This window comes from Sinocyclocheilus grahami, unplaced genomic scaffold, assembly GCF_001515645.1.
Source record: "Sinocyclocheilus grahami isolate Dianchi unplaced genomic scaffold, SAMN03320097.WGS_v1.1 scaffold315.1, whole genome shotgun sequence".
Taxonomy (NCBI): Eukaryota; Metazoa; Chordata; class Actinopteri; order Cypriniformes; family Cyprinidae; genus Sinocyclocheilus; species Sinocyclocheilus grahami.
Window position 1 is genome coordinate 1,017,982 of NW_015505494.1, and position 26,204 is coordinate 1,044,185.

The 26,204-nt window shown below is 37.3% G+C and overlaps 2 protein-coding genes across 2 annotated transcripts; one reads left to right on the top strand and one right to left on the bottom strand.

The window, feature by feature from the left end:
• Positions 1 to 693: 693 nt before the first annotated feature.
• On the top strand, positions 694 to 4,003 carry rasl11b (RAS-like, family 11, member B). Its single transcript, XM_016294296.1, has 4 exons — positions 694 to 1,089; positions 1,242 to 1,298; positions 1,414 to 1,490; positions 2,678 to 4,003. Exons 1-4 carry the CDS (start codon positions 978 to 980, stop codon positions 3,164 to 3,166), a joined length of 735 nt encoding a protein of 244 aa, XP_016149782.1. The 5' UTR covers positions 694 to 977; the 3' UTR covers positions 3,167 to 4,003.
• Positions 4,004 to 5,314: 1,311 nt separating this feature from the next.
• On the bottom strand, positions 5,315 to 25,409 carry LOC107601928 (sec1 family domain-containing protein 2-like). The gene is made up of 5 exons (XM_016294287.1): positions 25,391 to 25,409; positions 24,638 to 24,783; positions 12,828 to 12,962; positions 7,564 to 7,683; positions 5,315 to 5,664 (listed from the first exon to the last, which is right to left on the bottom strand). The coding sequence occupies exons 1-5, from the start codon at positions 25,407 to 25,409 to the stop codon at positions 5,572 to 5,574; spliced, it is 513 nt and encodes a 170-aa protein (XP_016149773.1). The 3' UTR covers positions 5,315 to 5,571.
• Between the last annotated feature and the right edge of the window lie 795 nt (positions 25,410 to 26,204).

Genomic DNA, 26,204 nt, shown 5'->3' on the forward strand with positions numbered 1-26,204 from the left:
ATACTTCATCCTGAAAAACAGAAACAGAGAGAGAGAGAGAGAGAGAGAGAGAGAGAGAGAGAGAGGGAGCAGTCTTTTATTTATTTATAGGTCCTGAGGCGACTCTGGGGATTCTGATCAATTACTTTTTCTCATTGCCCAGGCTAAAGAAAAAAAACGCTTTGCAAGTGACACATAGATAACATTCTCATCACACGCGTTTAAAGTCACTCATTTACAACTGACAGATATCAGCAATCACAGCACTAAGACCCATTCAAAACCTCCACTTTAAATCATTTCTACCCTGAGGCGACTCTGGGGATTCTGATCAATTACTTTTTCTCATTGCCCAGGCTAAAGAAAAAAAACGCTTTGCAAGTGACACATAAAGCGCTTAGAGATCATTTAGACTAGATAACATTCTCATCACACGCGTTTAAAGTCACTCATTTACAACTGACAGATATCAGCAATCACAGCACTAAGACCCATTCAAAACCTCCACTTTAAATCATTTCTACAGCCTAGTCGACTAAAACGTCTTATTTTCCTTCTCAGCGAGCGACTGTAAGGGAAGGTGTTCCCTAAGCCAGTCATTTTACTCGGGTGAACCTGTTTTTATACAGTCTATGGGTGAACCCACCTGTCTTTCTCTCTCTTTTTATTCGGTTATAAACAGCTCATGCATACACGTGAAGCGGTGGGCGGGGCGAGGCAATGCGACCGTTGTTTGCAGTAGCCAATCAGAGCCGAGCGCTTCTGCGGCTGTATATAAACCCAAGCTCCCGTCTCTGCTGCTCAGTAAACCAAGTACCGTCTAGGTGTTTATAACTAGGAGAGGGAGTTAGGATATTCTCCGACTTTATCATTGAAAGACAACATCTGCGTGCAATCCGTTGGCTGACTTCGATTCTGACATTACTTTTACGGCGTCTGTGTATATTTTGTCCTAATTTTCCATTGTAGGCTTTGGATAGTATATTTCTCTTGCCAAAATGCGTCTGATCCAGAACATGTCTACCATTGCGGAGTACCCCAGCGCCGAATGCCCGTCCAAACGGGTCATTAAGATCGCAGTCATCGGCGGCAGTGGAGTGGGCAAAACCGGTACGTTTGTGGACCAGTTTTACATCGTTTTAAAGCTTATCATATTACACCTAATAATATAATATCACAGAAACGATTTTCTTGTAGATTAGAGTGTTGTGATACAATTATATTTATATATTCATGCCCATTTCTTGTTTATTCCTGTGTAGCGTTGGTGGTTCGTTTCCTCACTAAGCGGTTTATTGGTGACTACGAGAGAAACGTCGGTAAGTTCCCCCCCCCCATCTTTCCAAGACGACTGATTTTAGTAGGATATGCATCGTTTAAACTCATTAGTGATGTTGTCAATTTTTTTAAAAAGTCTGCATTGCTGCATTACAGGCAACCTGTACAACAGAGAAGTGCAGATAGACGGAGAACAAGTGGCCATTCAAGTTCAAGACACACCTGGAGTAGAAGTAAGTATGCGCGACACAGGAACACACTTGTTCTTTATGCGATTGTATGTCACATTTCTTACTGTTACATACAGAGCATCTTTCCCACGCTACTTCTTCACGGGTGAGAAGTGTAGAAAGAGCGCATACCTTCGCCTTTGTCTTTTAGCTCTTCTTTTGTGTTTCTCCGGGTTTGTGTTTAACACTTGGGGTTAATTGGCCAGCGGGAAGCCTGCTGTTGCACTCTTTTATGGGGGCAGCGCGTTCATGTACTGCAGCTTGAGGAAAGCCCGAATTATTTATGCGAATCGGTTCTTTTGAACAGTTCGGTTCACAGAACAGGTTAAAATGATTCAGCGGTTATTTACGGCTTCGCGGCGTGGTATCTTACAAGCTCCAAGGCGTTTACAAAAAGTGACCATTAGTGTTATGTTTCCCCCTAAAATTGCTATTGATAAAGACATTTATTGTAATTTCACAGGCCCCAATTTGACTCAGCTCATAAAAACAGGTCATTTAGAAGATAAATGAACAATGCTAAAATTCAACGGATAAAAAGATGTTGCATATTTTAATAAAAAGATACATATACAAAACCAACTGGTTCATATGGTATGATTAAAACTCATTCACAATGAGTTTTGAACGAATCGTTAAGATCGGTTTTGTGAACCGGTTCATTAAAAATATCCGACTCCAAAGAATGATTCGCTGCAGCGCTGTGGGATATTTGTAGCAGCGGTTGGGAGGTTTTGCTGCTTCAGCAGTGCACAGCGGGTTTAGGATATGAATAAGCAGTTCGGAACAGTTACAGTAGACCAGCCCATCTAAATTATCCCTCTGCTTTCAAAATTAGAGAATGGCTTTTAATTCAATTACAGGCCACTTCTTTCAAGATGTCTTTAGTCAGATATTTTAGTGCCAAGTTTGGCATGCAAGGCTCATTTCCCAAAGCAGGCAGTTGTCCAAAACCACAGAATGCCTTTTCTTTTTGGACTAGAGTGAAAGACTCTAAGTCTAGCCGGCTAAATCTCTCGTTTTTGTGAAACGACAATCGCTGCCAATAGCAAAGTATACTCTTCCAGCTTCTTAGTCAGCTTTGCTGTACACTTTATCACCCACAGAGCTCACACTATTCAGTAATATAAGAAAATGTGTAGACTAACGAAACGTGTTGCATAACTGACAAATGTCTATTTTTTCTTCAGGTGAACGCTAATGGATTGAGCTGCACTGACCAGGTATCTCGCTCCATTCAGTGGGCAGACGCCGTAGTTATGGTCTTTTCCGTTACTGACTGCCGAAGCTTTGATCTCATTGGCCAGCTCCACCAGCTTGTTACCCGCACCCTTACGGATAGGTCCTTGCCAATCATCCTGGTGGCCAATAAAGCCGATCTTCTCCATGTAAGGCATGTAGATGCTCAAGAAGGTCCCCTGTTGGCTTCAGCGCTGGGCTGCTCCTTCTACGAGGTGTCCGCCAGCGAGGACTACAGCCAGGTCCACGGTGCCTTCCACAGACTGTGCGTAGATCTGGCCAAGCAGCAGCCTCAGACCCCCGTCAATGCAGCTTCATCTGGAACAGAGAAGAAAAGATCTCCCCTCATCCCCCGGCCCAAATCCCCCAACATGCAGGATCTGAAGAGGCGCTTCAAACAGGTGCTGTCCGCCAAGGTCCGGACTGTCACTTCAGTGTGAAGAGGGTTCGAATACCAGCAGGAGAAGCAGAACAGAAGTGCAGGATTAAGAGAGAGGAGAAGATCTCTCTGAATGTATAGGTCTCGCTCCTTGGAAGTTCCTGAGATCCGTTGATGATCAGCAGACCGCTTCCAAACAGAGGCCCCTGAAACTAGACCTCTGATTGTGTCATGGTCGCTGAAAAACAAACAAACAAGCAGAGTCCGGTGAAGTCTTACATTTTCACCAGTGCTGGTGGACACTTGTATTGCCGTCACTTATATCCTTGTGGACACAGCAGGATTCTGGGAGACGTGGTCTTAGTTCCTTACAGAGGGACAGTGCAAAGACAGAATGACTGAATTGAACACACAAAAACACTATTATTAACACTCTGCCTTACCTGTGAAATTTTAAGACACGTTCTACTGGCAACAGAGATGGTGAAGGCTGCAAAAACAGACTATTTTAAGAATTGCTTTTCTGAAAGGCATGGGAGAGAGTTTTTTGTTCCTTCTTGTGGTCAAGGCTTTTACGGTCTGAATGAAGGCATTGTTAAACGACAAGGCACTCAAGCTAAGCGTATAAAAAGAGAGTGTGTGCGTGTATCTTTTACAGTCCTACTCTTGTGTACAAGGCCAGGATGTTTCTCCTGGTTTTGTGTAACTGTGCTTTGTGCCACTTTTCTATAGTGGAGTAGAAGAGACTTTTCTTGTGTAAATGCACTTTAAAAAAGCCAAAGGGCTGAAGCTCAGAGTTATTTATTTATGTTATTTGATTGTGATTGGAAATAAAGAGTTGTTTTTACAAAAACATACTTTGTCTGAATGTATAAGCACACTCATTCATTCTGTTTAAACCGACCTGTAAATGTAAAAGTTAATTTAGTTGAATTTTGTTTAATGAAGCCTTGAGAGATCAGGTGTATGATATTGTTTAAAATGTAACCACCATTTTTACAGTATATACATTACCATATTAAAGTACTACAAAAATACATTTTCTCAGCAAAATACATTAAAATGATCAAAAGTGACAGTAAAGACATCTATAATGTCTAAATAGATTTCTATTTTTAAAATGCTGTGCTTTTGAACGTTCTATTCATTAAAGAAAAACAAATGTATCATGGTTTCCACAAAAATATAGTTTCCATAAAAAATAGTTTTCAACATTGATAATAAGAATGTTTCCTAAGCAGCAAATCAGCATATAACATTTCTGAAGGATCACGTGACACCGAAGACTGAGTAATGATGCTGAAAATTCAGCTTTGCATCACAGGAATAAATTACTTTTTAAAATATATTAACACAAAAAAAAAGTTTAAATGTAATATTTTGAAAAAATATTACCCATTTTTGTAACAAATAAATCTATACTTGATGAGCATAAGAGACTTTGACATGGAAGACATTGAAAAAAATCTTAGTAGTGTGTATAAAACAAGCATTCTTAGTTTATGCTTTACTATATTTTTAATGCTGACGTTTCCCCACATGGTAAACAGTCAATAAAACTACCAACACCCTAAATAGACATTTAACAAAACAAATACACATATGTAGGGATTAAAGTGTAAAAAAACCCCCCTGAATTTAGAGGAACATAACTGATTTCAGGTGTTTTAGCACCTTTGTCAGACACCTGCTGGGGTAATAGTTTGTGGCAAATGCGAAACACAAACTCAAATCTCATACGAGTAAGAGATACACATATAAAAGCATGGAGCTTACAGCGTGTTTACTTCGCAATACTTTGAGGAATAGGAATGTTTTTACTGACAAAATGTCTCTTTTGAAACATCATTCTAAACTTTCAAAAAGTTAAGGTTAGATTTATTTATGATAAATAGATTTTTACTTAGCTTTGTTTTATAAAAAACATTAGCGGCCTATAATATGTCTTTATAGATGGCTGAGTAAATGTGTGTGTGAGAGAAAGTGAAGGCAGGACAGAAAGGATGTCACCACCCTTTTTGACCTCTGCCCTCTTCCCATCTGTCACTCCTCCAGCAGCACTGAAGTGAGTGAAGGATGAAGAGGGAAGCTCCTGTGAGAATCAACACATGGCTGATTGTAAGAACTGAACTGCAGAATGTGCTGTATTTGCAAACCCCTTTAACAAACATCAGTTTTACACATGAGCAAAAGGCCAACCATAAAGATTTTATTTAAAGGGAAAAAATTGAGGGACTTTAAGGGAAAATGGTAAGACAGAATCTTTGGTCATATACAACAAAATGTGAAATAATTGGAACGGGATGTTGTGGTATTTATAAGGAACAGAAGCATGTTCTGTATATTCCTTAAACCTTTTTAAATGCATGATTTGTTTTTTATCGAATGCCTCTGAAATTGAGACAAAAGGAAAAATATGCTGGAAAGAATTGATTCAACAGCCAGAAGTGTGTGTGTTCAGTCTCTTCACACTCCAATGTCAGGTTTGAGTCTGTCAGTGCGGAAGAGTAAGTGAGGGACATCGGAAGGTCTCAGCAGCCTAGTGGACATTACGAGTACCTGAGAAAAGACAAGAGAAATAGATTAGACAGTTCACACACACACACACACACACACACACACACAGGATTTCCGTATTTTATGGGAACATTCCATAGACGCTATGGCTTTTATAATGTACAAACTGTATTTTCTATCCCCCTAACCCTAAACCTACCCCTCATACTAATCTTTCTTTAAATTTATATTTTCAAAAAGCTTCATTCTCTATGATGAAAAGACAAAGATTTTGGATATTGCCATCTTTGTGAGGACATTTTGAACCACACATCCACACACACACACACACTGCAATCTCATCATCAGACATAGAATTACACTCATACTCAAATGGTCTGTTGATGTTTTAGCAGCCCTGCAGTAACTATGAAGGGTAAAAACAACACAGGGATCAGGGAAACAGGCAGGAACTGTTAATAATGCCAAAATGTCTGAGGCAGAAACAGCTATAAACTAAACAGATTGTTTATGACCTGAATTGTAGTAAATACAGAAATAAATGAAAAAAAAATGTTTTAATAAATAAAAGGCTGAAGACACTAGCTTTCAGAAGTTTGGGTTCAGTAAGATTTTTTTAATGATTTTAAAATATTCAAAAACATTGCGTTTATTTGATCAGTGAAAACAGTAATACTGTGAAATATTATTACAAGTTAAAAATAACTTTTTATTTTAATATATTTTAAAATGTAATTTATACCTGTGATAGCAAAACTGAATTTTCTGTAGCCAGTCCTCAGTGTCACATGATACTTCAGCAATCATTCTAATATGTTAATATGGTACTCAAGAAAAATTATATATTATTATCAATAGTGAAATCAGTTGCGCTGCTTAATATTTTTGTGGAAACTATTTTTTTCCAGATGTCTTTGAGGAATAGAAAGTTCAAAAGAACAGCATTTATTTGAATAAGAAATAACATATCTTCACTGTCACTTTTGATCAATTTAATGCATTCTTGCTGAATAAAAGCAACTAAACAAACATAAAGCTACATAAAACTGTGCAGGGCAACTAAAAGAAAAGACTAAAGAGAAAACTGACTAAGCAAACAAACAAACAAAAAACTTTACAAGGCAATCGGTAGAAAGGTCTAAGTTGGTTGTATTTGTTAGCTAGTCTCTTCCTATCTATCTGGGTGAGTTTGAGCCATAATAAGATGCAACAGCCAAAAGTCTGGCTCGGCAAGATTATTAGCTTGTATGTTATTAGCCAGGTCTTGAAGATGAATAGGGTAGAATATTACCGCACGTGCTGACGCATGTGCTGAGGTAAGTACATGCTTTGTATTCTCTGATGGAAAGATGAAGATCATTTAGCTCGTCTGAGAACTTCATTTAGATAATCACATCAAAAGGGCTTTACAGAACCCTCGCTACATGCCTCTCCCCTGGCCGTCTTGTTAGTCAAGTGTGGTGCACCTTAATTTAGTATAAGACACCCTAAATTCCCACCAGTGTGTCTCTGTCACACACACTAGCTCAGCTGTGGGTTTAGGTCAGGCTATGTGTGGGCTTTCTATTTTATAAGGGTCCACTCTGTGCTTTCATTATGTTTGATTTATTCATGATATGAAACTTTGATCAACAAAACTCCTTTTATTCTGACTCAACCCAGTTACATCTCTATTCATTCACAAACACAAGTGCAGATACGCACACACACACTCCTAATCATGCCTGAGTAAACGATACAGAAAAAAAAGCAGCGAGCCATAGAGAAAAACAAAAGGAGAAAAAGAGAGGTGGGGTATTTTAATTTAGTTGAAATAGAAATTATTTGTAACGTCAGAAATTCCGTTACTCTCACTTTTACTGCATTTTATGCATCCTATTTTTTTTTAAACAATAGTGTAAAAGATAAAGAATTAGTCAAGAAAGGGGTGTGACATCCCACCTGAGTGCATGACTTATGGGTGGAGACAACTTCACGAATGAGGCGGAGCTCTGATGGTGTGACTCCGCCCACCAGGAAGAGAAACAAGAGTGGATGATCACTTGGGTGTGGTCGAGTGACCTGCAGGAAAAAGAAACATCAAAAGGGGATAAACAGGGAACATAATTAGAAACTAACCAATAATCCCAGTTTCACTTGGCTTTTTGTTTTCAGCTGCAGATTTAATTAAGCTGCGGATTTGCAAATTAGTCAATTTGCAAACCCTCAAGTAATACAAACACCGACTGCTTGGTACAAAAAGATTTCAGGATCTCAAAGTCTTTGGGTCAAGCTTTAATTGTCGAGCATAAAGAGGTAAAAAATCTTTGAGATTCAGGACATTAATTAGCATGCAAAGAATCAGATCGGACGCCTCTATCATTTATCATACCCTCTATAATTTAAAGTCCATTTGAGGCTGACTGTATCTGTATCTATTCTTTCAAATTTATGCTTTCCCTTTCATATTTTTGGTTTTGCTGCTTTAAATGTGATGAATTTAGAGACACAATGTCTCAGAAAGGATTTGGGTGTACTGGCTGTGTGCTGTGCTTTAGCGTGTGAGACTGTCAGCACAAAACCCTTCTGTGAAGCTGTTTCTCTAAATTCATCTCATTGAAAGCACTGCAGCTACAGCCATCAAAACCCTGGTTTTGTAACAAATTCAATGCCTTCAATAATTCAATTCAAGACAATTACTGTCAGGAAACCTGACATCCTGCTGTGAGCAATGTCCCAGTTACTTTACATAAGCAGTATGTTGAAACAAAATAAAATAAGCTTTTTTATTTGATGAATATCTGTCAGTGATACAATAAAAAAAAAAACATTTTTTGTCTATGTACATGTGCAGATGGAGGTCTATGGCTGTTGCCTGGTCTCTCATAGTTTTTTGTAGCACATTCAATACAAATTAAGACAATTACAGCCAGGAAACTGCAAGCAATGTCCTGCAAACAAAAGGCGTGCAAACAAGCGGACCCTGCACCAACGCAGTATCATTTATCATACCCTCTGTAATTTAAAGTCCATTTGAGGCTGACTGTATCTGTATCTATTCTTTCAAATTTATGCTTTCCCTTTCATATTTTTGGTTTTGCTGCTTTAAATGTGATGAATTTAGAGACACAATGTCTCAGAAAGGATTTGGGTGTACTGGCTGTGTGCTGTGCTTTAGCATGTGAGACTGTCAGCACAAAACCCTTCTGTGAAGCTGTTTCTCTAAATTCATCTCGTTGAAAGCACTGCAGCTACAGCCATCAAAACCCTGGTTTTGTAACAAATTCAATGCCTTCAATAATTCAATTCAAGACAATTACTGTCAGGAAACCTGACAGCCTGCTGTGAGCAATGTCCCAGTTACTTTACATAAGCAGTATGTTGAAACAAAATAAAATAAGCTTTTTTATTTGATGAATATCTGTCAGTGATACAATAAAAAAAAAAAACATTTTTTGTCTATGTACATGTGCAGATGGAGGTCTATGGCTGTTGCCTGGTCTCTCATAGTTTTTTGTAGCACATTCAATACAAATTAAGACAATTACAGCCAGGAAACTGCAAGCAATGTCCTGCAAACAAAAGGCGTGCAAACAAGCGGACCCTGCACCAACGCAGGATACACACTATAGGATGAAGAAGATGATGAATAAAATAAAATAATAAAAAGTAGCCTATTTTTTATTTTTTTTACTGGTCTATGTACATGTGCAGATACAGGTTTATGGCTGTTGTCTAGTTTCCCAAAGCTATTTTTCAGCATTTAACACTATGACCGCTGCATTTTTATGGCATGTCAATTTAAAAATAGATAAGACATTGGGTTCTGGCCCATTCTATTGCTTGCTGTTCGGGGTTTTTTTTCACAATAACGTGTCTCATGTGAATATCCCCTAAGAAACACGTGATGACAGTAATCCATCGTAATTACACTGGGCTTCCCTAAGTCAGACAAGTCAATTATACAATTCTGCACATCCCTGGTAAATGTGTGTATGTCTTATGTAATTCACAGTTCAGCTGGAGGTCTGGGTCAGAACTGAACACTTTGACGAGCACAGCAGGAGCACAACATTCAGAAGACACACACACACACACACACACACACACAGAGAACCATTACACACTTTTATATGGACACAAGCACGCTGTTGCACACATGCGGATACTCTGTTTGAGTCGCTCAGGCACATGGGGTACTGCTGTACATGCCTGGTCGGGTGGACAGAGTGCTGGCCTTTGATTGGCTGAAAGAAAAAGCCAGTCGTGAATAATAATCAGGATATTAGGGATGCACATCCAGCAGGGTGGATCTCAGGAGTGGGGCTGTGCTGCCACGTGCAACTCTGAACACTAAACCCGCACGGACAAACGTGTAAAACAGACAGTGACAGAAGGATGAGTAGATAAAAAAAGCCTTCTTTAGGATGTTCCTTGGTAAAGTAAATAAGCGTGATTGGCACACAAGTGAATGAAAGAGAGGTTTCATTATAAATGTGTGCACAGAAAAGGTAAAAAGAGAGACCTTGTTAATTCTTGGAGGATTCTTCAACCTTTCATTTCATTTAACTATTCATCTATCCACACACTTCAGACGCACGTGTGTTTTAAATGGACGACACCAGCTTGTGAGTCGAGTGAAGAGTATGTCCAGCCACGTGTACCACACACAATTTGGCAATATCGCATTATTAGGCAATATCATACATACTCATGTTACCAGGTAATGCATACTATATATACTTGAAAAGTGAATAACAGCATGAAAACACAAGGACAGCCTCACACACATATCCCAAAGGGGGCAAGCACACAGCGGGCCATGTGTATCAGTATAAACGTGTCTGCTCACATTTTAGAGAGAGCAAAGAGAGCAAGAGGATGATATTCAGGGCGAAAAACATCTTCTGATTAACATATTATTAATCATCCAAATGAAGTCATATACCTCATAAACACATTCAGAAAAATGAAATAATGCATAAAGTGACACAAAATATCACATACTTCCAAAGAGGTGACTGGACAGCAAGAAGCTTCCTAAAAATTAAGTCAATTTTATTTGCATTGTGCTTTTCACAATACTCCATGTTTCAAGGTAGATTTTCAGAAAATCATGATGTTAATGTTTATAAAATCTTACTGTCTTCATGCCTTATAGTCACATTTAGCAGATTAGAGTTGGGCAATAATATAGTTTATATTTTCAATATAACAATCAAGCAGTTGAGATTTGCTATATTGTATATTCCACTTTATTTGGGTCTATATATATATATATCAGTCATATATATCAGATTTAATATATGTTGGACGCATGAGGCTCTTTTCAGAAAAGTAACCATCACATTCCAAAGTAAAAAAAAAGAAAAAAAAAGAAAGAAAAAAAAAAGATGTCTCATGAGGAATAAGGAATTTTTTAAATGGTCACTTTTCTGAAATGAGACATCCTCAATGATGTAGTCTTCTAACAAATGCGACCTCCTTTACATTTTGCAATGATGTAAGTGTTAGTGTTCTTTTTTTTAAACCTGGTGTTCAATGTCCTTTGCGTTGTATTTATAGCACTTTTCTATATTTGAAGAGTTTATATTCTAAATTCTATATGATATATTTGTGCCAAAGCAGATTGGCAAAGAATACCACCTTAAAAACCACTAGTGAACAAGCTATAGTCAAGAGTGGTAGGGAAGAAGCCCTCCTAATCAAATGTTAATGTGAACTTAACCATACATAAAATATAACTGAACCATATACTGTATATAGACACTGTGATCCAGACGGAGCTTTAAATATAAGCATATTCAGTGCACACACTCACACAAGTACACATAATTAGGTGTGTAATGTCAGCAGCCAGTCAGCAGTTTAGAATGGTTTGGTGCTTTAAGAGTACTGACATTATAACTGATTAAATATAGAGGATCTTACACATGAGCCTCCTGGTTGACTGGGCTCAGCGTAACTCACAGCATAAGCATATGATCACACCAATGAGTTAAGATATCCTGTTAACTTGCGCCACACTTTTGAACACCAACCCAAGAAATGGTAACCTACACTTAAATAGATACAGTTCATGAAGCCTTTGGACTACAAACATAATTGTGGTATTTTGTTGTCATCAGATCAGAATGAATTACAATCATAAAGAGAAATACTTATGAAGGCTTACGTGTGTTTTTAAGTGTTTTAAAATAAATGTCATGAAATATTTTCATGACAAAAATAAAGGATAAAAAAATAATGAAACTTTTTTTTTTTTGCAGTCTAGAAACCAAATGCAACTAACGTTGGGATGTCTCTGATTCTTTTGTATTATATTTACTGATACCTTCTCTTCACCACGTTTTAATCCCACATTTATTTAATCAAACTTCTCACATTACTCTCTTTACTATATATCAAACACCCTTCCTAAAAAATTAAACATTCCAATGTAAATAAAGAGCAGTTAGCTTAACATAGCATCAAAACATGACAATTTATGAGATTAATACAGTTTTTGCTCCAAACTAACTATTACAAATATATAATGCATTTAAAATAACTTGATTCTGTGATCTAATGTAGAATGAGGAAAATATTTATTATTTTACAGTATTTGATAAAGACTATGGCAATTAGCATTGCATTATATTCTAATGAAAATGCATGAGATGGCTTTAAGAACACATAACATATATTGTTGCTATCGTGTGTTTATTGTCTTCATGTGCCATCAGTTAAAATGTATAAAGTTGTGTAGCATCTGTGTGTAATAATACACACTATATATTCTCTTTTTATATGACAAATACTCTGTAACCTCAGTTAACAAGCCATATGAGGACCCATGGACCCTTCCCCCCGGAATGCGTAACACCCCAGGAAGTCGAACAGGCCACTTTGTTGCATGGCAACCAACGCTGATATCACTGGGTTTATTGGCCAAAAGTATGTAAAGCAGGGAAAATCCCTGCTTGTCCCAAGGAAAAGCAGAGTAGAAATGGACTGTGTTCTAGTTAATTCATAGAAAAACCGTTATTTGAATGAACACACATATTTCTTCAGGCCATTGAGTATATTATTGAATGTATAAAGTTGGATGCTTTTGTCCATATAAAGAATTTCTTGGAACTCAAATGAACCCATTCTTTAGCAGCACACACCCAGCAACACTGAACTGGTAATAAAACTTACTAGATGAGATGAAAAATTAAAAACTGGAGGTGAGTGAGAATTACCTTCATGAACATGCTGAAGCCAGTCTTGAGAAGGTCAGTGAGTCCCCCGGACATGTGCTCTACATCAGGGCATTCACGTCTGTCTGGGTGGAAGATCTCTTCTAGCACCTGCTTAAGCAATGGCCGGTATGTTGCCTGTACACAACAACAACAACAAAAAACAGATTATTGTATTTGTGTCAGATAAAATTCCTGGATAAACATAAAATCTCAGTAACAATATAAAAGAAAATACTGAGAAGACAAGCTTGTTCTCCCACTCACAAACACTTTTCAGGTACCCTGCATCATATGTTGATTTCAAATTGGCCTATTAGTATGCAAAAAGCACAAATATTTATTTTACAAGAAAAAAAAAAAACTAATTCAAGAGAACCCCAAGAGGAACATACAGTGGGGCAAAAAAGTATTTAGTCAGCCACCAATTGTGCAAGTTCTCCCACTTAAAAAGATGAGAGAGGCCTGTAATTTTCATCATAGGTATACCTCAACTATGAAAGACAAAATGAGAAAAAAAATCCAGAAAATCACATTGTAGGATTTTTAAAGAATTAATTGGTAAATTCCTCGGTAAAATAAGTATTTGGTCACCTACAAACAAGCAAGATTTCTGGCTCTCACTGCAAAAAGCACAAATATTTATTTTACAAGAAAGAAAAAAAAACTAATTCAAGAGAACCCCAAGAGGAAGATACAGTGGGGCAAAAAAGTATTTAGTCAGCCACCAATTGAGTGCTGTAAAATATGAGAGAAGAATGAGACAGAAGTGCAGCTGAGCATATAAGCATCATTCAAAGTGACAGACAAGAAGACTAAATAAAATAGCCTTGCTAAACACTGTTCTCTTCACAGAGCAATGTGTCCAATATATAAAACAAGAAAACAAGAGATGACCCAGTACTGAACCTTGAGGTACACCAAATTTACTACTATGACAGAAGGGTTTGTGGGAAATAATAAAACAATAGCTTACAATAAAACTGAGCATGTTTGTGCTTAATGTATATAATTAACTTATTTTGGACAAAAAAGCAACAGCAGTCAAAAAACAAAATCCATGCTGTCTTGTTATTTTTCTTTATTTGATAAAACCCATTATCATTCACAAGCAATTTACATTGCTAGAAAAAGAACATAGCAAGATGATACAAAGTAACAGGTACAATAATGTGGGTAGGCGTTCTGGAAAAATGAAAAATTATATTTTCCATTTTCAATTACGTTTTTCCCATCATGGTGTTCCTGTAATGTTCTATTTGCTGTGTGGCAATTTGAGTGCAGGAGCTGGTTTAAAAGTAAGGGTTGTTTAGGACAGTTATTATCTGTGGCAGATACAGCATCAGCGGGGGCCAGTAAAGCTGAAGACTCAGTAATGTGATTCACGGTTTCCCTGAATATGAACGTACAGCCCTGGGCCACTTTAATCCACCCCTACTGTTTAACTTACATTGCCGCTGAACTGAAATAGCACCATTGTTAGGTTCAACGTGGATCCTGATCTAACAGCCTAAGCTACTTAAACTGCTTAGGTGTTTGTTTGTGAAAATGTGCATTACAAAAAGCTGGTGAATAGAAGTTGAGCAGATGCGCGTTTGTATGTGAATATATGTGGGTGTGTATAAGTGAAAAAAGGGAGCAAAAGTAGCAGCTCTCCTGAGCCTACAATGTGTTTTCCTAGGGCTGTCAATGGATTTAGTGTTTTAATAGAAATCACTACATGATATGCTGTTTACCTAACTGAATAATTCACAATATATTACATATATTAATATTTGCTGGAAAAAGACCACAACTGAAAATGTGGCAGAGGAGTAAAGCACTGAATAAACATAAAAAGTGACTTCAGTAGTCAAAATATTGTTTATTTCCATATTAGTGAATAAAAGTGTGGCCATTTTGTTTCAAACTATTGATTCTTATACTCTTGTCAGCATTATATTTATATGGACTAAATATGAGCATGCTTCAGACATATTTGCCTTTTGTGTTTTTGTGTGTCAAGCAGGGTTATTATAGTTAACTAAAAATAAAACTATAAAAACATTTTGGTTACCTAAAATTACTTAAATGAATCAACTGAAATAAAATAAAAAATATAAAACGTGAAAATATTTTATTTCTACTAGTTGTCAAGGAAACATTTCTCATCTTAATTTATTTTACCTTGACGTACTAAAATAACCAAACTGAAATAAAAAATACAAACAATGTTGATATATTAAAATAATTAATGTAAAAAATTTTTTTTAATTAAAATAACTAAATATATAAATTAAAATGTAAAAAAAAAAAAAATATAACAAACTATTAATAAAAACTATAATGGCATCTCAAAAATACTTAAATAACACTGGTGTCAAGTTCAACTTTAAAAAACACATTATTATATGTGTTAACTATTTTAACACAATTATGTTTTGCCCAGAATGAATGTGTAAAATACAGTACAGTCATTGGAGAGTTTATGAATTCAAATGAAATACATCAGCATTCCAGATGGTTGACATGACCTGACCTGCTCGACCTCACACATCCAGATGCAGATTTCCAGTAATCCCCCCCCCCACCCCCCCACCTCTCAAGTGTGTGTTGATTTCATGAATCTTTCCCTGAAATCTGCACCTGGGGCTAGAGATTTCATACCTGGCCATGATGCCAGGTGCCACACATGCAAACTCCTCCACACAGAGACACACCTCTATTAATGGGCTTTCAAGAATCACCTGTGCTGCCTTAAAGGGTTAGTTCACCCAAAAATGAAAATTAGCCAATGAATTACTCACCCTCAAGGCATCCTAGGTGTATATGACATTCTTCTTTCAGATGAATCCAGTCGGAGTTTTATAAAAAATGGTCTTTGCTCTTTCAAGCTGTTTAATGGCAGTCAGCGGGTGTTGCAGTTCATCAGTTCAAAAGAAGTGAAATAAAGCGCATCCATCCATAATAAAAAGTGCCTCACACGGCTCCGGGGGGTGAACAAAGGCCTCCTGTAGTGAATCGATGCGTTTTTGTAAGAAAAATAACCATATTTAAAACTTAACAATCAATTTAATCTAGCTTGCGCTCACTGTTGTACACGGAAAGAAGCTCCGGGTGGATGACGTAGGACATCTGCGTTGCGCATGCGCCGCTTAGAAGTGACGAACGCAGAAGCGCAGGGGAGAAATCAAAACAACGGTCACAAATTAGAAGTACAAAATGAGGATTTGTAAAGAAGAATGTCGGAGGATTTCGATATAAGCCAAGAGGAGAGTGGTTTTCCTTTGCTAAAGTAAGGAAACTTTGCTTCCTTTGCTCCTGTAAACAAACGTTGGTTTTCACGGGACTCACCGGCGCATGAGCAACGCCGACATCTTACGCCATCCTCCCGGAGCTGCTTCGGTGTACAACTGTTGACGCAAGCTCGATTAAAGTGATTATAATGTTTTGAATATGCTTAGTTTTCTTACAAAAACTTATCGATTCGCTACAGGAGACCTTTGTTCACCCCCCGGAGTAGTGTGAGGCACTTTTTTATTATGGATGCGCTTTATTTAACTTCTTTTGGACTGATGAACTGTAACACCCGCTGACTGCCATTAAACAGCCTGGAAGATCAAAGTCAATTTTTTATATTATTCCGATTGGATTGGTCTGAAAGAAGGAAGTCATATACACCTAGGATGGCTTGAGGGTGAGTAAACAATGGGCTAATTTTCATTTTTGGGTGAACTATCCCTTTAAGTCTGTCTTGCAGGTTTTAGCATCTTCGTAACTCAGATGTGACTTTGCAACCTACCTCTCCCACATGTGTGTACCTGTAGAAAAAGCACTTCCTGGCATCTCTAAAGGGAGGTGATTGACAATATCTGTCACAATTCTGCTTTCACCATAAATGAGTGATGAAACTCCATTATTATAAATTACCAGCCCCTCCTTCTCTGGATATGCCCATATAAGGACAGAAATGAAAGGAGTCACTTTGCATTTAGTAGGAGCAAACAAATGATAAATTAAATAATATTTGGCCAATACACGAAGAAGAGAAAACAACACAGAATAAGCACACACATGTAACATCAGTTACAATATGCAATCTGAATGGAAAACACCCACATTTTCAATAAGTGAATATGCACTTTTTCACGTTTATTCATTTAATGAGTCATTCTGGAACCACCATTATTACACACTCAAAACCATTTAATCAATTACATTTATGCCCACACAAAACAACAATTTGCCTTTCTAGGTCGCAGTGACATACCTGTAAAGTGTTCATCAACAGATGAACATAAATGAGGTGCTGAGGGGGAGATGAGCTACACTGAGTCAATCTCTCAAGCTCAATATACATAATTAAACTATAAACAAACAAAGAAAAATGCCATTAATTGAGGATGATTAATTATAAAAAATATATAGAAAATAATTAATTAATTGTGCCTCATTCACAGATTCCATAATAAGAAATGTTACTATTAAAAGTATCGGAGTATAATGTTATTTATGAGATTAAAATGTGTGATTCATATGAAATATGATTGAAATACGCAAAAAGTTTAAATATACAAAACTCTTTACTACATCATTACAATATGTCTGCTCAAGGTCAGATAGTTTTTACACTTAAAATATGATTTAATGAATTAGAAAGAGACTTTGACATGTAGAAAATGTCTAAACCATTTCTGCCTTTCCATTTCTGCTTTTCATGTATTAAGATCATCACTACATGTAACTGGGAGCTGCACAGTGCCTCAAAAAATGAACAATACTATCTACTTGCTGCAATGTGTACACTACTGTTCAAAAATCCGGGGTTCAAAAGTTTCAAAAGTCAGTGAGTCAGTCTGACAGTAGTTTGTTTTTGAAAGAAGTCCCTTATGCTCACTAAGGCTGCACTGATTTAATCAAACAGTAAAACAGTACCATTATGAAATATTATTACAACTAAAAATAATTGTTTTAATATATTTGAAAATGTAATTTATTCCTGTGATGGCAAAGTTGAATTTTCTGCAGCCATTACTCTAGTCTTCAGTGTCACATGATCCAGAAATCATTCTAATATGCTGATTTGCCTTTACAGCTCGTATCTTAGATACTCTGTTAAAAACATCTGTTTTGTTTTGATGATCATGTCTATCGCGCTGAAATCATGCATTTTAAACCATATTAGTTTAAAGGGGTTATGACACTGATTTTTTTTTAATTTTAAACGTTCCTTGAGGTTTACTTATAATGTTAATAAAGTTTTATGCACATAAAAAACAAGTAAATATGTGAAAAATTATTATTTTCAACCCTCATTCTGACCCTCTGTCAAACCACCTGTTTTTAAGGGGCGTGTCCTTTAAGGCTGGCAAGTAATTGGCCACTGTTATGATTGGCCAATGTCATTGCATAGGAAAAAGTATCAATGCCCCCTCACTACTGCATGTCAGTGTTTTGACAACATGATCAAAATAAAATGGCAATTTCCAAAGCATTATGAAATCATTTACTTACAGTTTGTGATGCAGCTGCTGTCAGATCTACTACTGTTTCATATTTCAACAAAGGTTTCTTTGTGAACTCTCCATGACACCTCTTTTACAAAACAAAATACTCTGAACAATCTTCTGACACAATCCGGGATGCCATTAAAAAATAAACTATCCACTTGTTCCTTTATGCTGGGATTCTTCTGATATCTGTACAAAGATGTGAACGAACGAGCTGTTTAAACCAAACGCATCAAATCGAACGTTCTTTCACTCCATTTATCCAATTGACAACAGACTGTGGGCTGTGTCAGAAAGCAAATGCGCATCTGTATACTGTATCCATTGTAAACAAGATAGCGGCTGTGATTGTAATTTCTATTTGCTTTTGACGCGATGTGACACTCGATTTAGTGTAATCAAGAGTCAGCCATTAAGCAAGTGAAGACCAGTGGGTGAGGCCTATGGCGAGAAGAAGATTTGTCGATGTCTTGCTCTTGAGGCTGGGTTTATGCAAATATTTGTGCCCGAGTGACGTCACCTTGCACCTAAGATCCAAAATGGAACGTTTTTGGAGCTTGATTAAATAAATGCTTTGTTTACAATGAGGACGTTTTAAGCTATGAAACTTGCGCAGTGGCAGCAGATATGCGACCGTATTTCTAATTTGAGGCTGTATTATGTCAATTCTGGCACCCAACATCACAACAAGATGATATTTTAAGCTCCTCCAGTTTTCCCTTTGTTGTGCTGCCTCCAGCTAGTGCTGGACGTAATTTTGACATCGGCTGAGCCTAGTTACTTGTGATTGGCCTGGCCGTGCGTCACTCAGAAAACAACAAGCCAATCAGAAGAGAGACTCATGAATATTAATTAGGCAGGCCAAAATCAACCTGTTCTCAGCAGCTCCTGAGAGAGGAGCTGTAAAAATATATTGAGATGGTTTTTGGTACTTATACCGCAAATATATATTCTTAAGGACATCAAAACCTAAAATAAAACTCCAGAAAGGTGTAAAATATGTGACCTTTAAATAAATCAATAAATCCACTGCTCTCTTGTCTCCTCTGAGGCTGGGACTCTAAATAGTGTTCAGTGCTCGTCTGTGCAGCCAAAGACAGAACGGTTAGCATGCTTTGCTCGAACTTTTGCCATGGCGTTAGAATTGGTACACCTTTGTCGCTTGCAAAAACACAATGGTGGCGCCGTGGGTGGAAACTTGCAGATTAAGGGGCGGTAATATTATAATAAAATCCCCTTTCTATGTCACATGGGGAGCGAAATCTGATGCGCTCGTTTTTTCACAAGCTTGCAGAGAAAGGCTTACAAAAAAAAATAAAAATTACTGGGTTAATCTTTTTCACGTTTCCTGGGTTGGTAGATGCACCAGGAACCCAATTATAGCACTTAAACATGGAAAAAGTCAGATTGTTATGATATGTCACCTTTGAAAATATTCCACATTTTGTAAAATTGGGGAAAAATACTATTAATTTAATTAAACAAAATATTTTACATTTTAGTTTATTTAGTGTATTATTATTATTAGTGCATAATATTATTATTACTGAACTACTGAAAGTTTATTTGATACTGTGTTATTGGTGTATATGGTGAAATAGTGTCAGAAAATGACAGCAAACCAAATAAAGATCTTTCAGTAAAGAATTGACTTTCTTGCAAACAAATAAAAGTTGACCATATTAAACCATATTTCAGAATTAAATCACCAATCCTGTATATAAAACTCAATATAAATGCTGCATTGCAAGTCAAAAGAACTTGAGTCCAGTCAAGAGGTTTCATTCACTGGTTTGTGTAATAAAACTTCCACTGAACTTCCAAAAATAACAGGCACCCACTGCTTAGATAAAAATAGCCTATTAATGACATACAGCCACAGTTAGATCATACCTCCAAAATAAAACTCTAAAAGTGTTAGATGGAGATTAGTCACTATGCTAAACTAGTATGCTAAAAAAGGAAAACACAAAAAAGGATATCAAAACGGCTTATTATTCTTGAATCGAGTGACTCCTGGTTGATTTCAGTGATTTCCTGGATTGTACTGGTGTCTGCAGGCTGATTATAAAACAAAATCTGCAGGATTCAGTCGAACAGATTTAAACATACCAAGCATTTTAAACAGAGCTGAATACAGCTAAACTGGCCAAAAAAATCTACTAAATAAATATAAAAGTGGTGAGGAACATGAAGAACCTGAAAAATCTCTGTGGTGGGTTTGTAATAGGATGCTAATGAAAGGCTTACTGCATACTGCACAGTATGAACTACACACTAGTAGTATTTTACATAATTGTCACTAACCATGACTGTCACACTGCATCCAGTTATTGATTATTGTGCTCTGCATTGTTGGACACAAATCTAGCACAGTGTGCCAACTAGTATGTAAATACAATAAATACTATACATACTACATACTGAATAAATAGCAAAGATAATTGATTGTATGCTATTCCAAACATGTATGCGCACAATTCCGTGGAATATTATTTATTTTGGGGACATTTAAAGGTGTATCTCCATGTTGTTGACCTACATTCTACCTAAAATGACTACATTAGTGATAGCTGTTATATGTAGATGAGTATGAGATGAAACTGGATACGAGTACCTGAGCCCAAGTTTGTGATTTTAGGTAGAATGTAGATTTATGAAAATTAAAAACCAAACACACACACGTTCCGAAGATGAACAAACGTCTTACGGGTTTGGAACGACATGAGGGTGAGTAATTAATGACAGAATTTTTATTTTTGGGTGAACTAACCCTTTAAGAGTTAAGCCTGTCGAATTTTTAACAGCAGGTCAGTTAGTGCAGAAATGCCCTCCTAAACAAAAGGTATCAGTTGAAGGGACTGGTCATTACTGGCTAGTTGAAGGGACTGGTCATTACGAGTAGACCTGCACAGGCGGCTTCAGTTTCCTGCTTCTATCGCGCAAACCACATTGAGTGTGGACCTTGTGGCATGGTCCGAGATGAGCAAACGGGTGGTGCTAGTGGAACTGACAGAGCCCTGAGAGGATGCAGTTCAGGAAGCGTACGAGCGGAACAAGTCACGGTACACCGGCCTGGTAGTGGAATGCCAGGGAAAAGGGTGGAGAGCAACGACTTATCCATTGGAGATAGGCTGCCGTGGCTTTGTTGCCCAGTTGATCAGCTGCTTCCCGAGAGACATTGGCTTCAGCTCTGGTGAGGTCAGGAAAGCCACGAGAGACCTTGCCGAAGAGGCAGAGAAAGGAAGCTTTTGGCTTTAGCTGAAGAGGTATGATAAGAGTTGGGGTGAGGAGAAGCCTCAAGGCATAAGGACCTGAAATATAAGTCCAGCCGCAGAGAGCGGCAGGGAGACGTCTATGTCCACTGGAAAGGGCCGTCTCCCTGCCGTGAGGTGAAGGGTGGCTCCCAGCTGATGACACTGCGGCTGGTAATTTGCCACTGGCAGAGGTGCGTCAGGCAGTAATGCCCAGCAGGTCTTACCATCAACCTGTTACTAACCATAACACAGCACAAACAGTTGTGCTGCTTAATATTTTTGTGGAAACGGTGACATTTTTCAAGTTTCTTTGATGAAAACAGCAAAAACAAAAGAAAAAAGAAGAATAAGAAGAACAAAAAAAAAAAAATTGAAATAGAATGCTGTAAGATTGTTTTGTAACAAGGCTTTATTTTCAAGTTTTATCAATTTAATGCATATTTGTTGAATTAAACTATTAGTTTCTTTAAGAAACATATAAAAAATTCTAACTGACCCATACCTCTTGAACATAAATTATTTGACCTCAACTTCTTGATATAAATTATTTGAATCACCATAATTTATAAGACAGCATTAAACTTGACCAGATGAATAACAAACCAGGTAAGCTAATTTGAAAAACTGAAACTAAACTAAAATGTGACTTCAATATGAAACATGAAATATTTCACTAAAACTGGCTAAAGGTCAATTCAGGGGAGTGCGGCTGATAATCTACTTGTGCTACAATATAGCACTAAAAACAGCAATGCACAGTAATATACTGCAACTGGATAAAAAAAGCATATTACAGAAAAAGCAGCACTATTTTTAAGACAGATGAGCTGTTGTCAGGTTGTGTAGTGGACACTGAGGGTCACTTTACAAAGTAATGAGTTACAAATATCACTATTTCCAGCTAATTACTCCCCAAAACTGATGAATAAAAGCACTAAAAACTACTGAACCAGCAGAGAACATCTCTGAATGACTGGATTGCAAGTGCTCTCTGGTTAGGAAATGAAGACATTATGTGTTACATAATCAGCTCTTTTCTCCTCTGTCCCTCAGTTTGGCTCTTTCTCTTTCAATGTCTGTCACACAAACGCACGAGTGTATGAAATGCTCTCAGAGGTACAAGAGTGGATGTTCAGTTCGGTCATACAGTGTGGTTAAAAGGCTGTGACGCACTCCAGCTTCCAGTAGTCAAAGACAGTCACACACAGTCTGTCACAGGTCTTGCAAGAATACTGTGAGCTAAAAGCATGATAGACACTATTTATCAAGAAACAGGACAGAGAATTATTACAATATCTGTATACTCTTTATTCATTAGATAAGCACAGGGTTCAAAACGAACTGTTAACTATTAACTTAAAAAAGAAAAACATCTGTGACACTGTACATTCATTACTTATTAAAATGTAATTTTGTACATGGAATTATTTAGCCATTTTACCATGTGTATTTGTGATGCGTCACTGAGTTTTTCATAGCAGCATACATAAGGCTAACCAGTCTCTGTCTCTCAATAAAACACGATGATTTCTGATTTTGTTCTTCATAGGTTTGTTAAGGTGAGAAGTATTCCACATATGTGTTGCCAAATGGAGTTCTGAGAAAAATGTGTCTGCATTCTGGTAACTTTTTCTTTGAAGATAGTAGTTAGCAGACATACAAATTGTGACAGATGTTTTCTTTAGTAGATGTTCTTTATTTGAATCATTCACTTCACTTAAATGAGCAAGATCAGATTCTCATTTGCACAATTCAACTTAAATCATGTATTATGTTGTGGTTTCTGATAACTTTGTAGCCAATGGAAGTTGTAAGAATTTGCAATCAGCTCCTGTTTTATGTACATGCCAAAGCCACCTTGATTTGTTTTTTATATCAAAACATAAGTAGTAGTATAGAAGTAGTATAGAACACACTCAGAACATCTAGAACTTCACCCAACCTAGTATCTTTGATAAGAAAATACATACATAACCAAAGCTGTATAAATGAATTCCAATACAAAGACATGCAAATACATGTGTAAATAATGAATCATAACTCACTATCCAGAAAATAAGTATAAATAATAAATAAAAATACAAAAGAGATGTAAAATATGTAGAAGTCATATTTTTCACAGTATTGACATATGATTTATGCATATTTTGATCTTTCATAGTTTTATTTATTATTCTATTTTTGAGAGACAGGTGTGCCTTAGGCTGGCCACAATAAAAGGCCACTCTAAAATGTGCAGTTTTATCACATAGCACAATGCCACAGATGTGTGGGAGTTTTGAGGGAGCGTGCAATTGGCATGCTTACTGCAGTAATGTCCACCAGAGCTGTTGCCTGTGAATTGAATGTTCATTTCTCTACCATAAGCCGTCTCCAAAGGCGTTTCAGAGAATTTGGCAGTACATCTAACCGGCCTCACAACCGCAGACCACGTGTAACCACACCAGCCCAGGACCTCCACATCCAGCATCTTCACCTCCAAGATCGTCTGAGACCAGCCACCCGGACAGCTGCTGCAACAATCGGTTTGCATAACCAAAGAATTTCTGCACAAACTGTCAGAAACCGTCTCATCGGGGTCTCGACCTGACTGCAGTTTGTCGTCGTAACCGACTTGAGTGGGCAAATGCTCACATTCGATGGCGTCTGGCACTTTGGAGAGGTGATCTCTTCACGGATGAATCCCGGTTTTCACTGTACAGGGCAGATGGCAGACAGCGTGTATGGCGTTGTGTGGGTGAGCGGTTTGCTGATGTCAACGTTGTGGATCAAGTGGCCCAAGGTGGCGGTGGGGTTATGGTATGGCCAGGCATATGTTATGGACAATGAACACAGGTGCATTTTATTGATGGCATTTTGAATGCACAGAGATACCGTGACGTCTATTTATATATATTTCTTTTACACACTAAACTAAACATAAGCTGAACAAAAATAAGAACAAGGAGGATATTAGAGAATTGGTTTGGATGAAGTTATTGACCTTTACGTTTTAGGGAGGTCAGCTAAATATTAATATATGGCATTGCGTGTTTGAGAAACGTAAATTGCATGTTATCTCACTGACCTGATGTGCTCCATCACTGGGAGTGTACACAGAGCTGAAGTTCTTCAGGTGGTCTCTGGCATGACTGACTCCCCTCAGTGTCTCAAACACGTTCTCCAGGGCAGAGTGAGCACGCTCCACAGTCAGCTCCTCAGGGCCTGAGATTCCTACAGATACACACATACAGATACAGATGAGTGTCTAAACATTACATCAGTGTTCATGGAATAATCACTCTTTCTGTCTTTCTTCACATGTAGAAATGTATGTTGTTTGCACAATGTTACAAATGGTACAACCCTTGTTTTGGAATTCCAAGGCAGAATCAAACTCAGTAAATATATATTTGGGTCAGTGAAGAAGAAATAAATACTTTTAAATAAATACTTCAACAAAAACACATTCAATTAATTAAAATCGACAGTAAGGACATTTCTAAAGATTTCGGTTTCAAATATATTCTGTTCTTTTGAATGTTCTATTCATCAGTCTGGAAGTAAAATGTATCACAGTTTCCACACAAACATTAAGCAGCACAACTGTTTTCAACATTGATAATAAGAAGAAATGTTTATTGAGTAGCAAATCAGCATATCAGAATGATTTCTGAAGGATCATGTGACACTGATGACTGGAATAATGGCTTCACAGAAATAAATTCGATTTAAAATTATATTAAAATAGAAAATAGTTATTTTAAATTGTAATAATATTTCACAATATTAGAGTTTTTAATTTTTAATTCAATAAATGCAGTATTATGAGAAGTATTACCAAACTCAAACTTTTGCATGGTAGTGTACATATTTATGTTTATATATAATACTGAAAATTGTGATTAATTATATTTTAAATAAATACACTAATAGAATATATTGTATACAATCTTGTAAGTATGGACTGTGGGTTCCATATTAGATTGAGTTGTATTGCTGAAAGGGAATCAGAGGACAAAAGCTCTTTTCATTGGAAGGCAACAGCTCCTGCATGAGTTAATCAAAATGTAATATGCACTGACTAAACACAGACACTGGGGAATGAGAGAGTGAGAGACTGCGAAAGAGAGAGAGAATGTCTCAGTTTCATTTAGGTCAGAAAGCGTGAACAAGGGTCTTCAACAAAAACAAACTTTGTTGTCATTCCAGCAGCACTGATGGTGCTGAAAGCAAAGAGAGACTCAGAGAAGACAAATGGAGGATGGAACAGCAACATGGGTGGATGAGGCTGGCACAAAGTCCTGTGCCAGCAGTGGAATGCAAGGGCTGGGTAATGAGAGAGCCGCCCATCCTTCAACCAGATCTAAACAATCTCACACCTGAGAAATAAGACATTCAGCTCTGCCAGTTAAACCCCTTTGGACCTGCCAAACCCACAGACGCATGGCTAGCGGAGCAGTACACTTACATAAGACTACAGGATGAAAAAGGCTTTATGTTCAGATGCACCAGCTCAGGCACATTTTGACGAGATGGATATCTACCAATGCTAATACCGTAGCTAATGTTCATAAAATCCCCCCCAAAAATCACAGCTGAAATGCAACATATGATATTGACTATTGGATCATAGTATGATTTAAATTATTCAA

Coding starts and splice junctions, on each gene's coding strand:
- rasl11b (XM_016294296.1), top strand. CDS start 978: ATGCGTCTGATCCAGAACATGTCTACCATTGCGGAGTACCCCAGCGCC. Junction 1,090..1,241: donor CAGTGGAGTGGGCAAAACCG/GTACGTTTGTGG, acceptor ATTCCTGTGTAG/CGTTGGTGGTTCGTTTCCTC. Junction 1,299..1,413: donor TGACTACGAGAGAAACGTCG/GTAAGTTCCCCC, acceptor GCTGCATTACAG/GCAACCTGTACAACAGAGAA.
- LOC107601928 (XM_016294287.1), bottom strand. Junction 12,963..24,637: donor CCAGTGATGGAGCACATCAG/GTCAGTGAGATA, acceptor TGTTGTGTACAG/GCAACATACCGGCCATTGCT. Junction 7,684..12,827: donor GCTTCAGCATGTTCATGAAG/GTAATTCTCACT, acceptor TTTTTCCTGCAG/GTCACTCGACCACACCCAAG.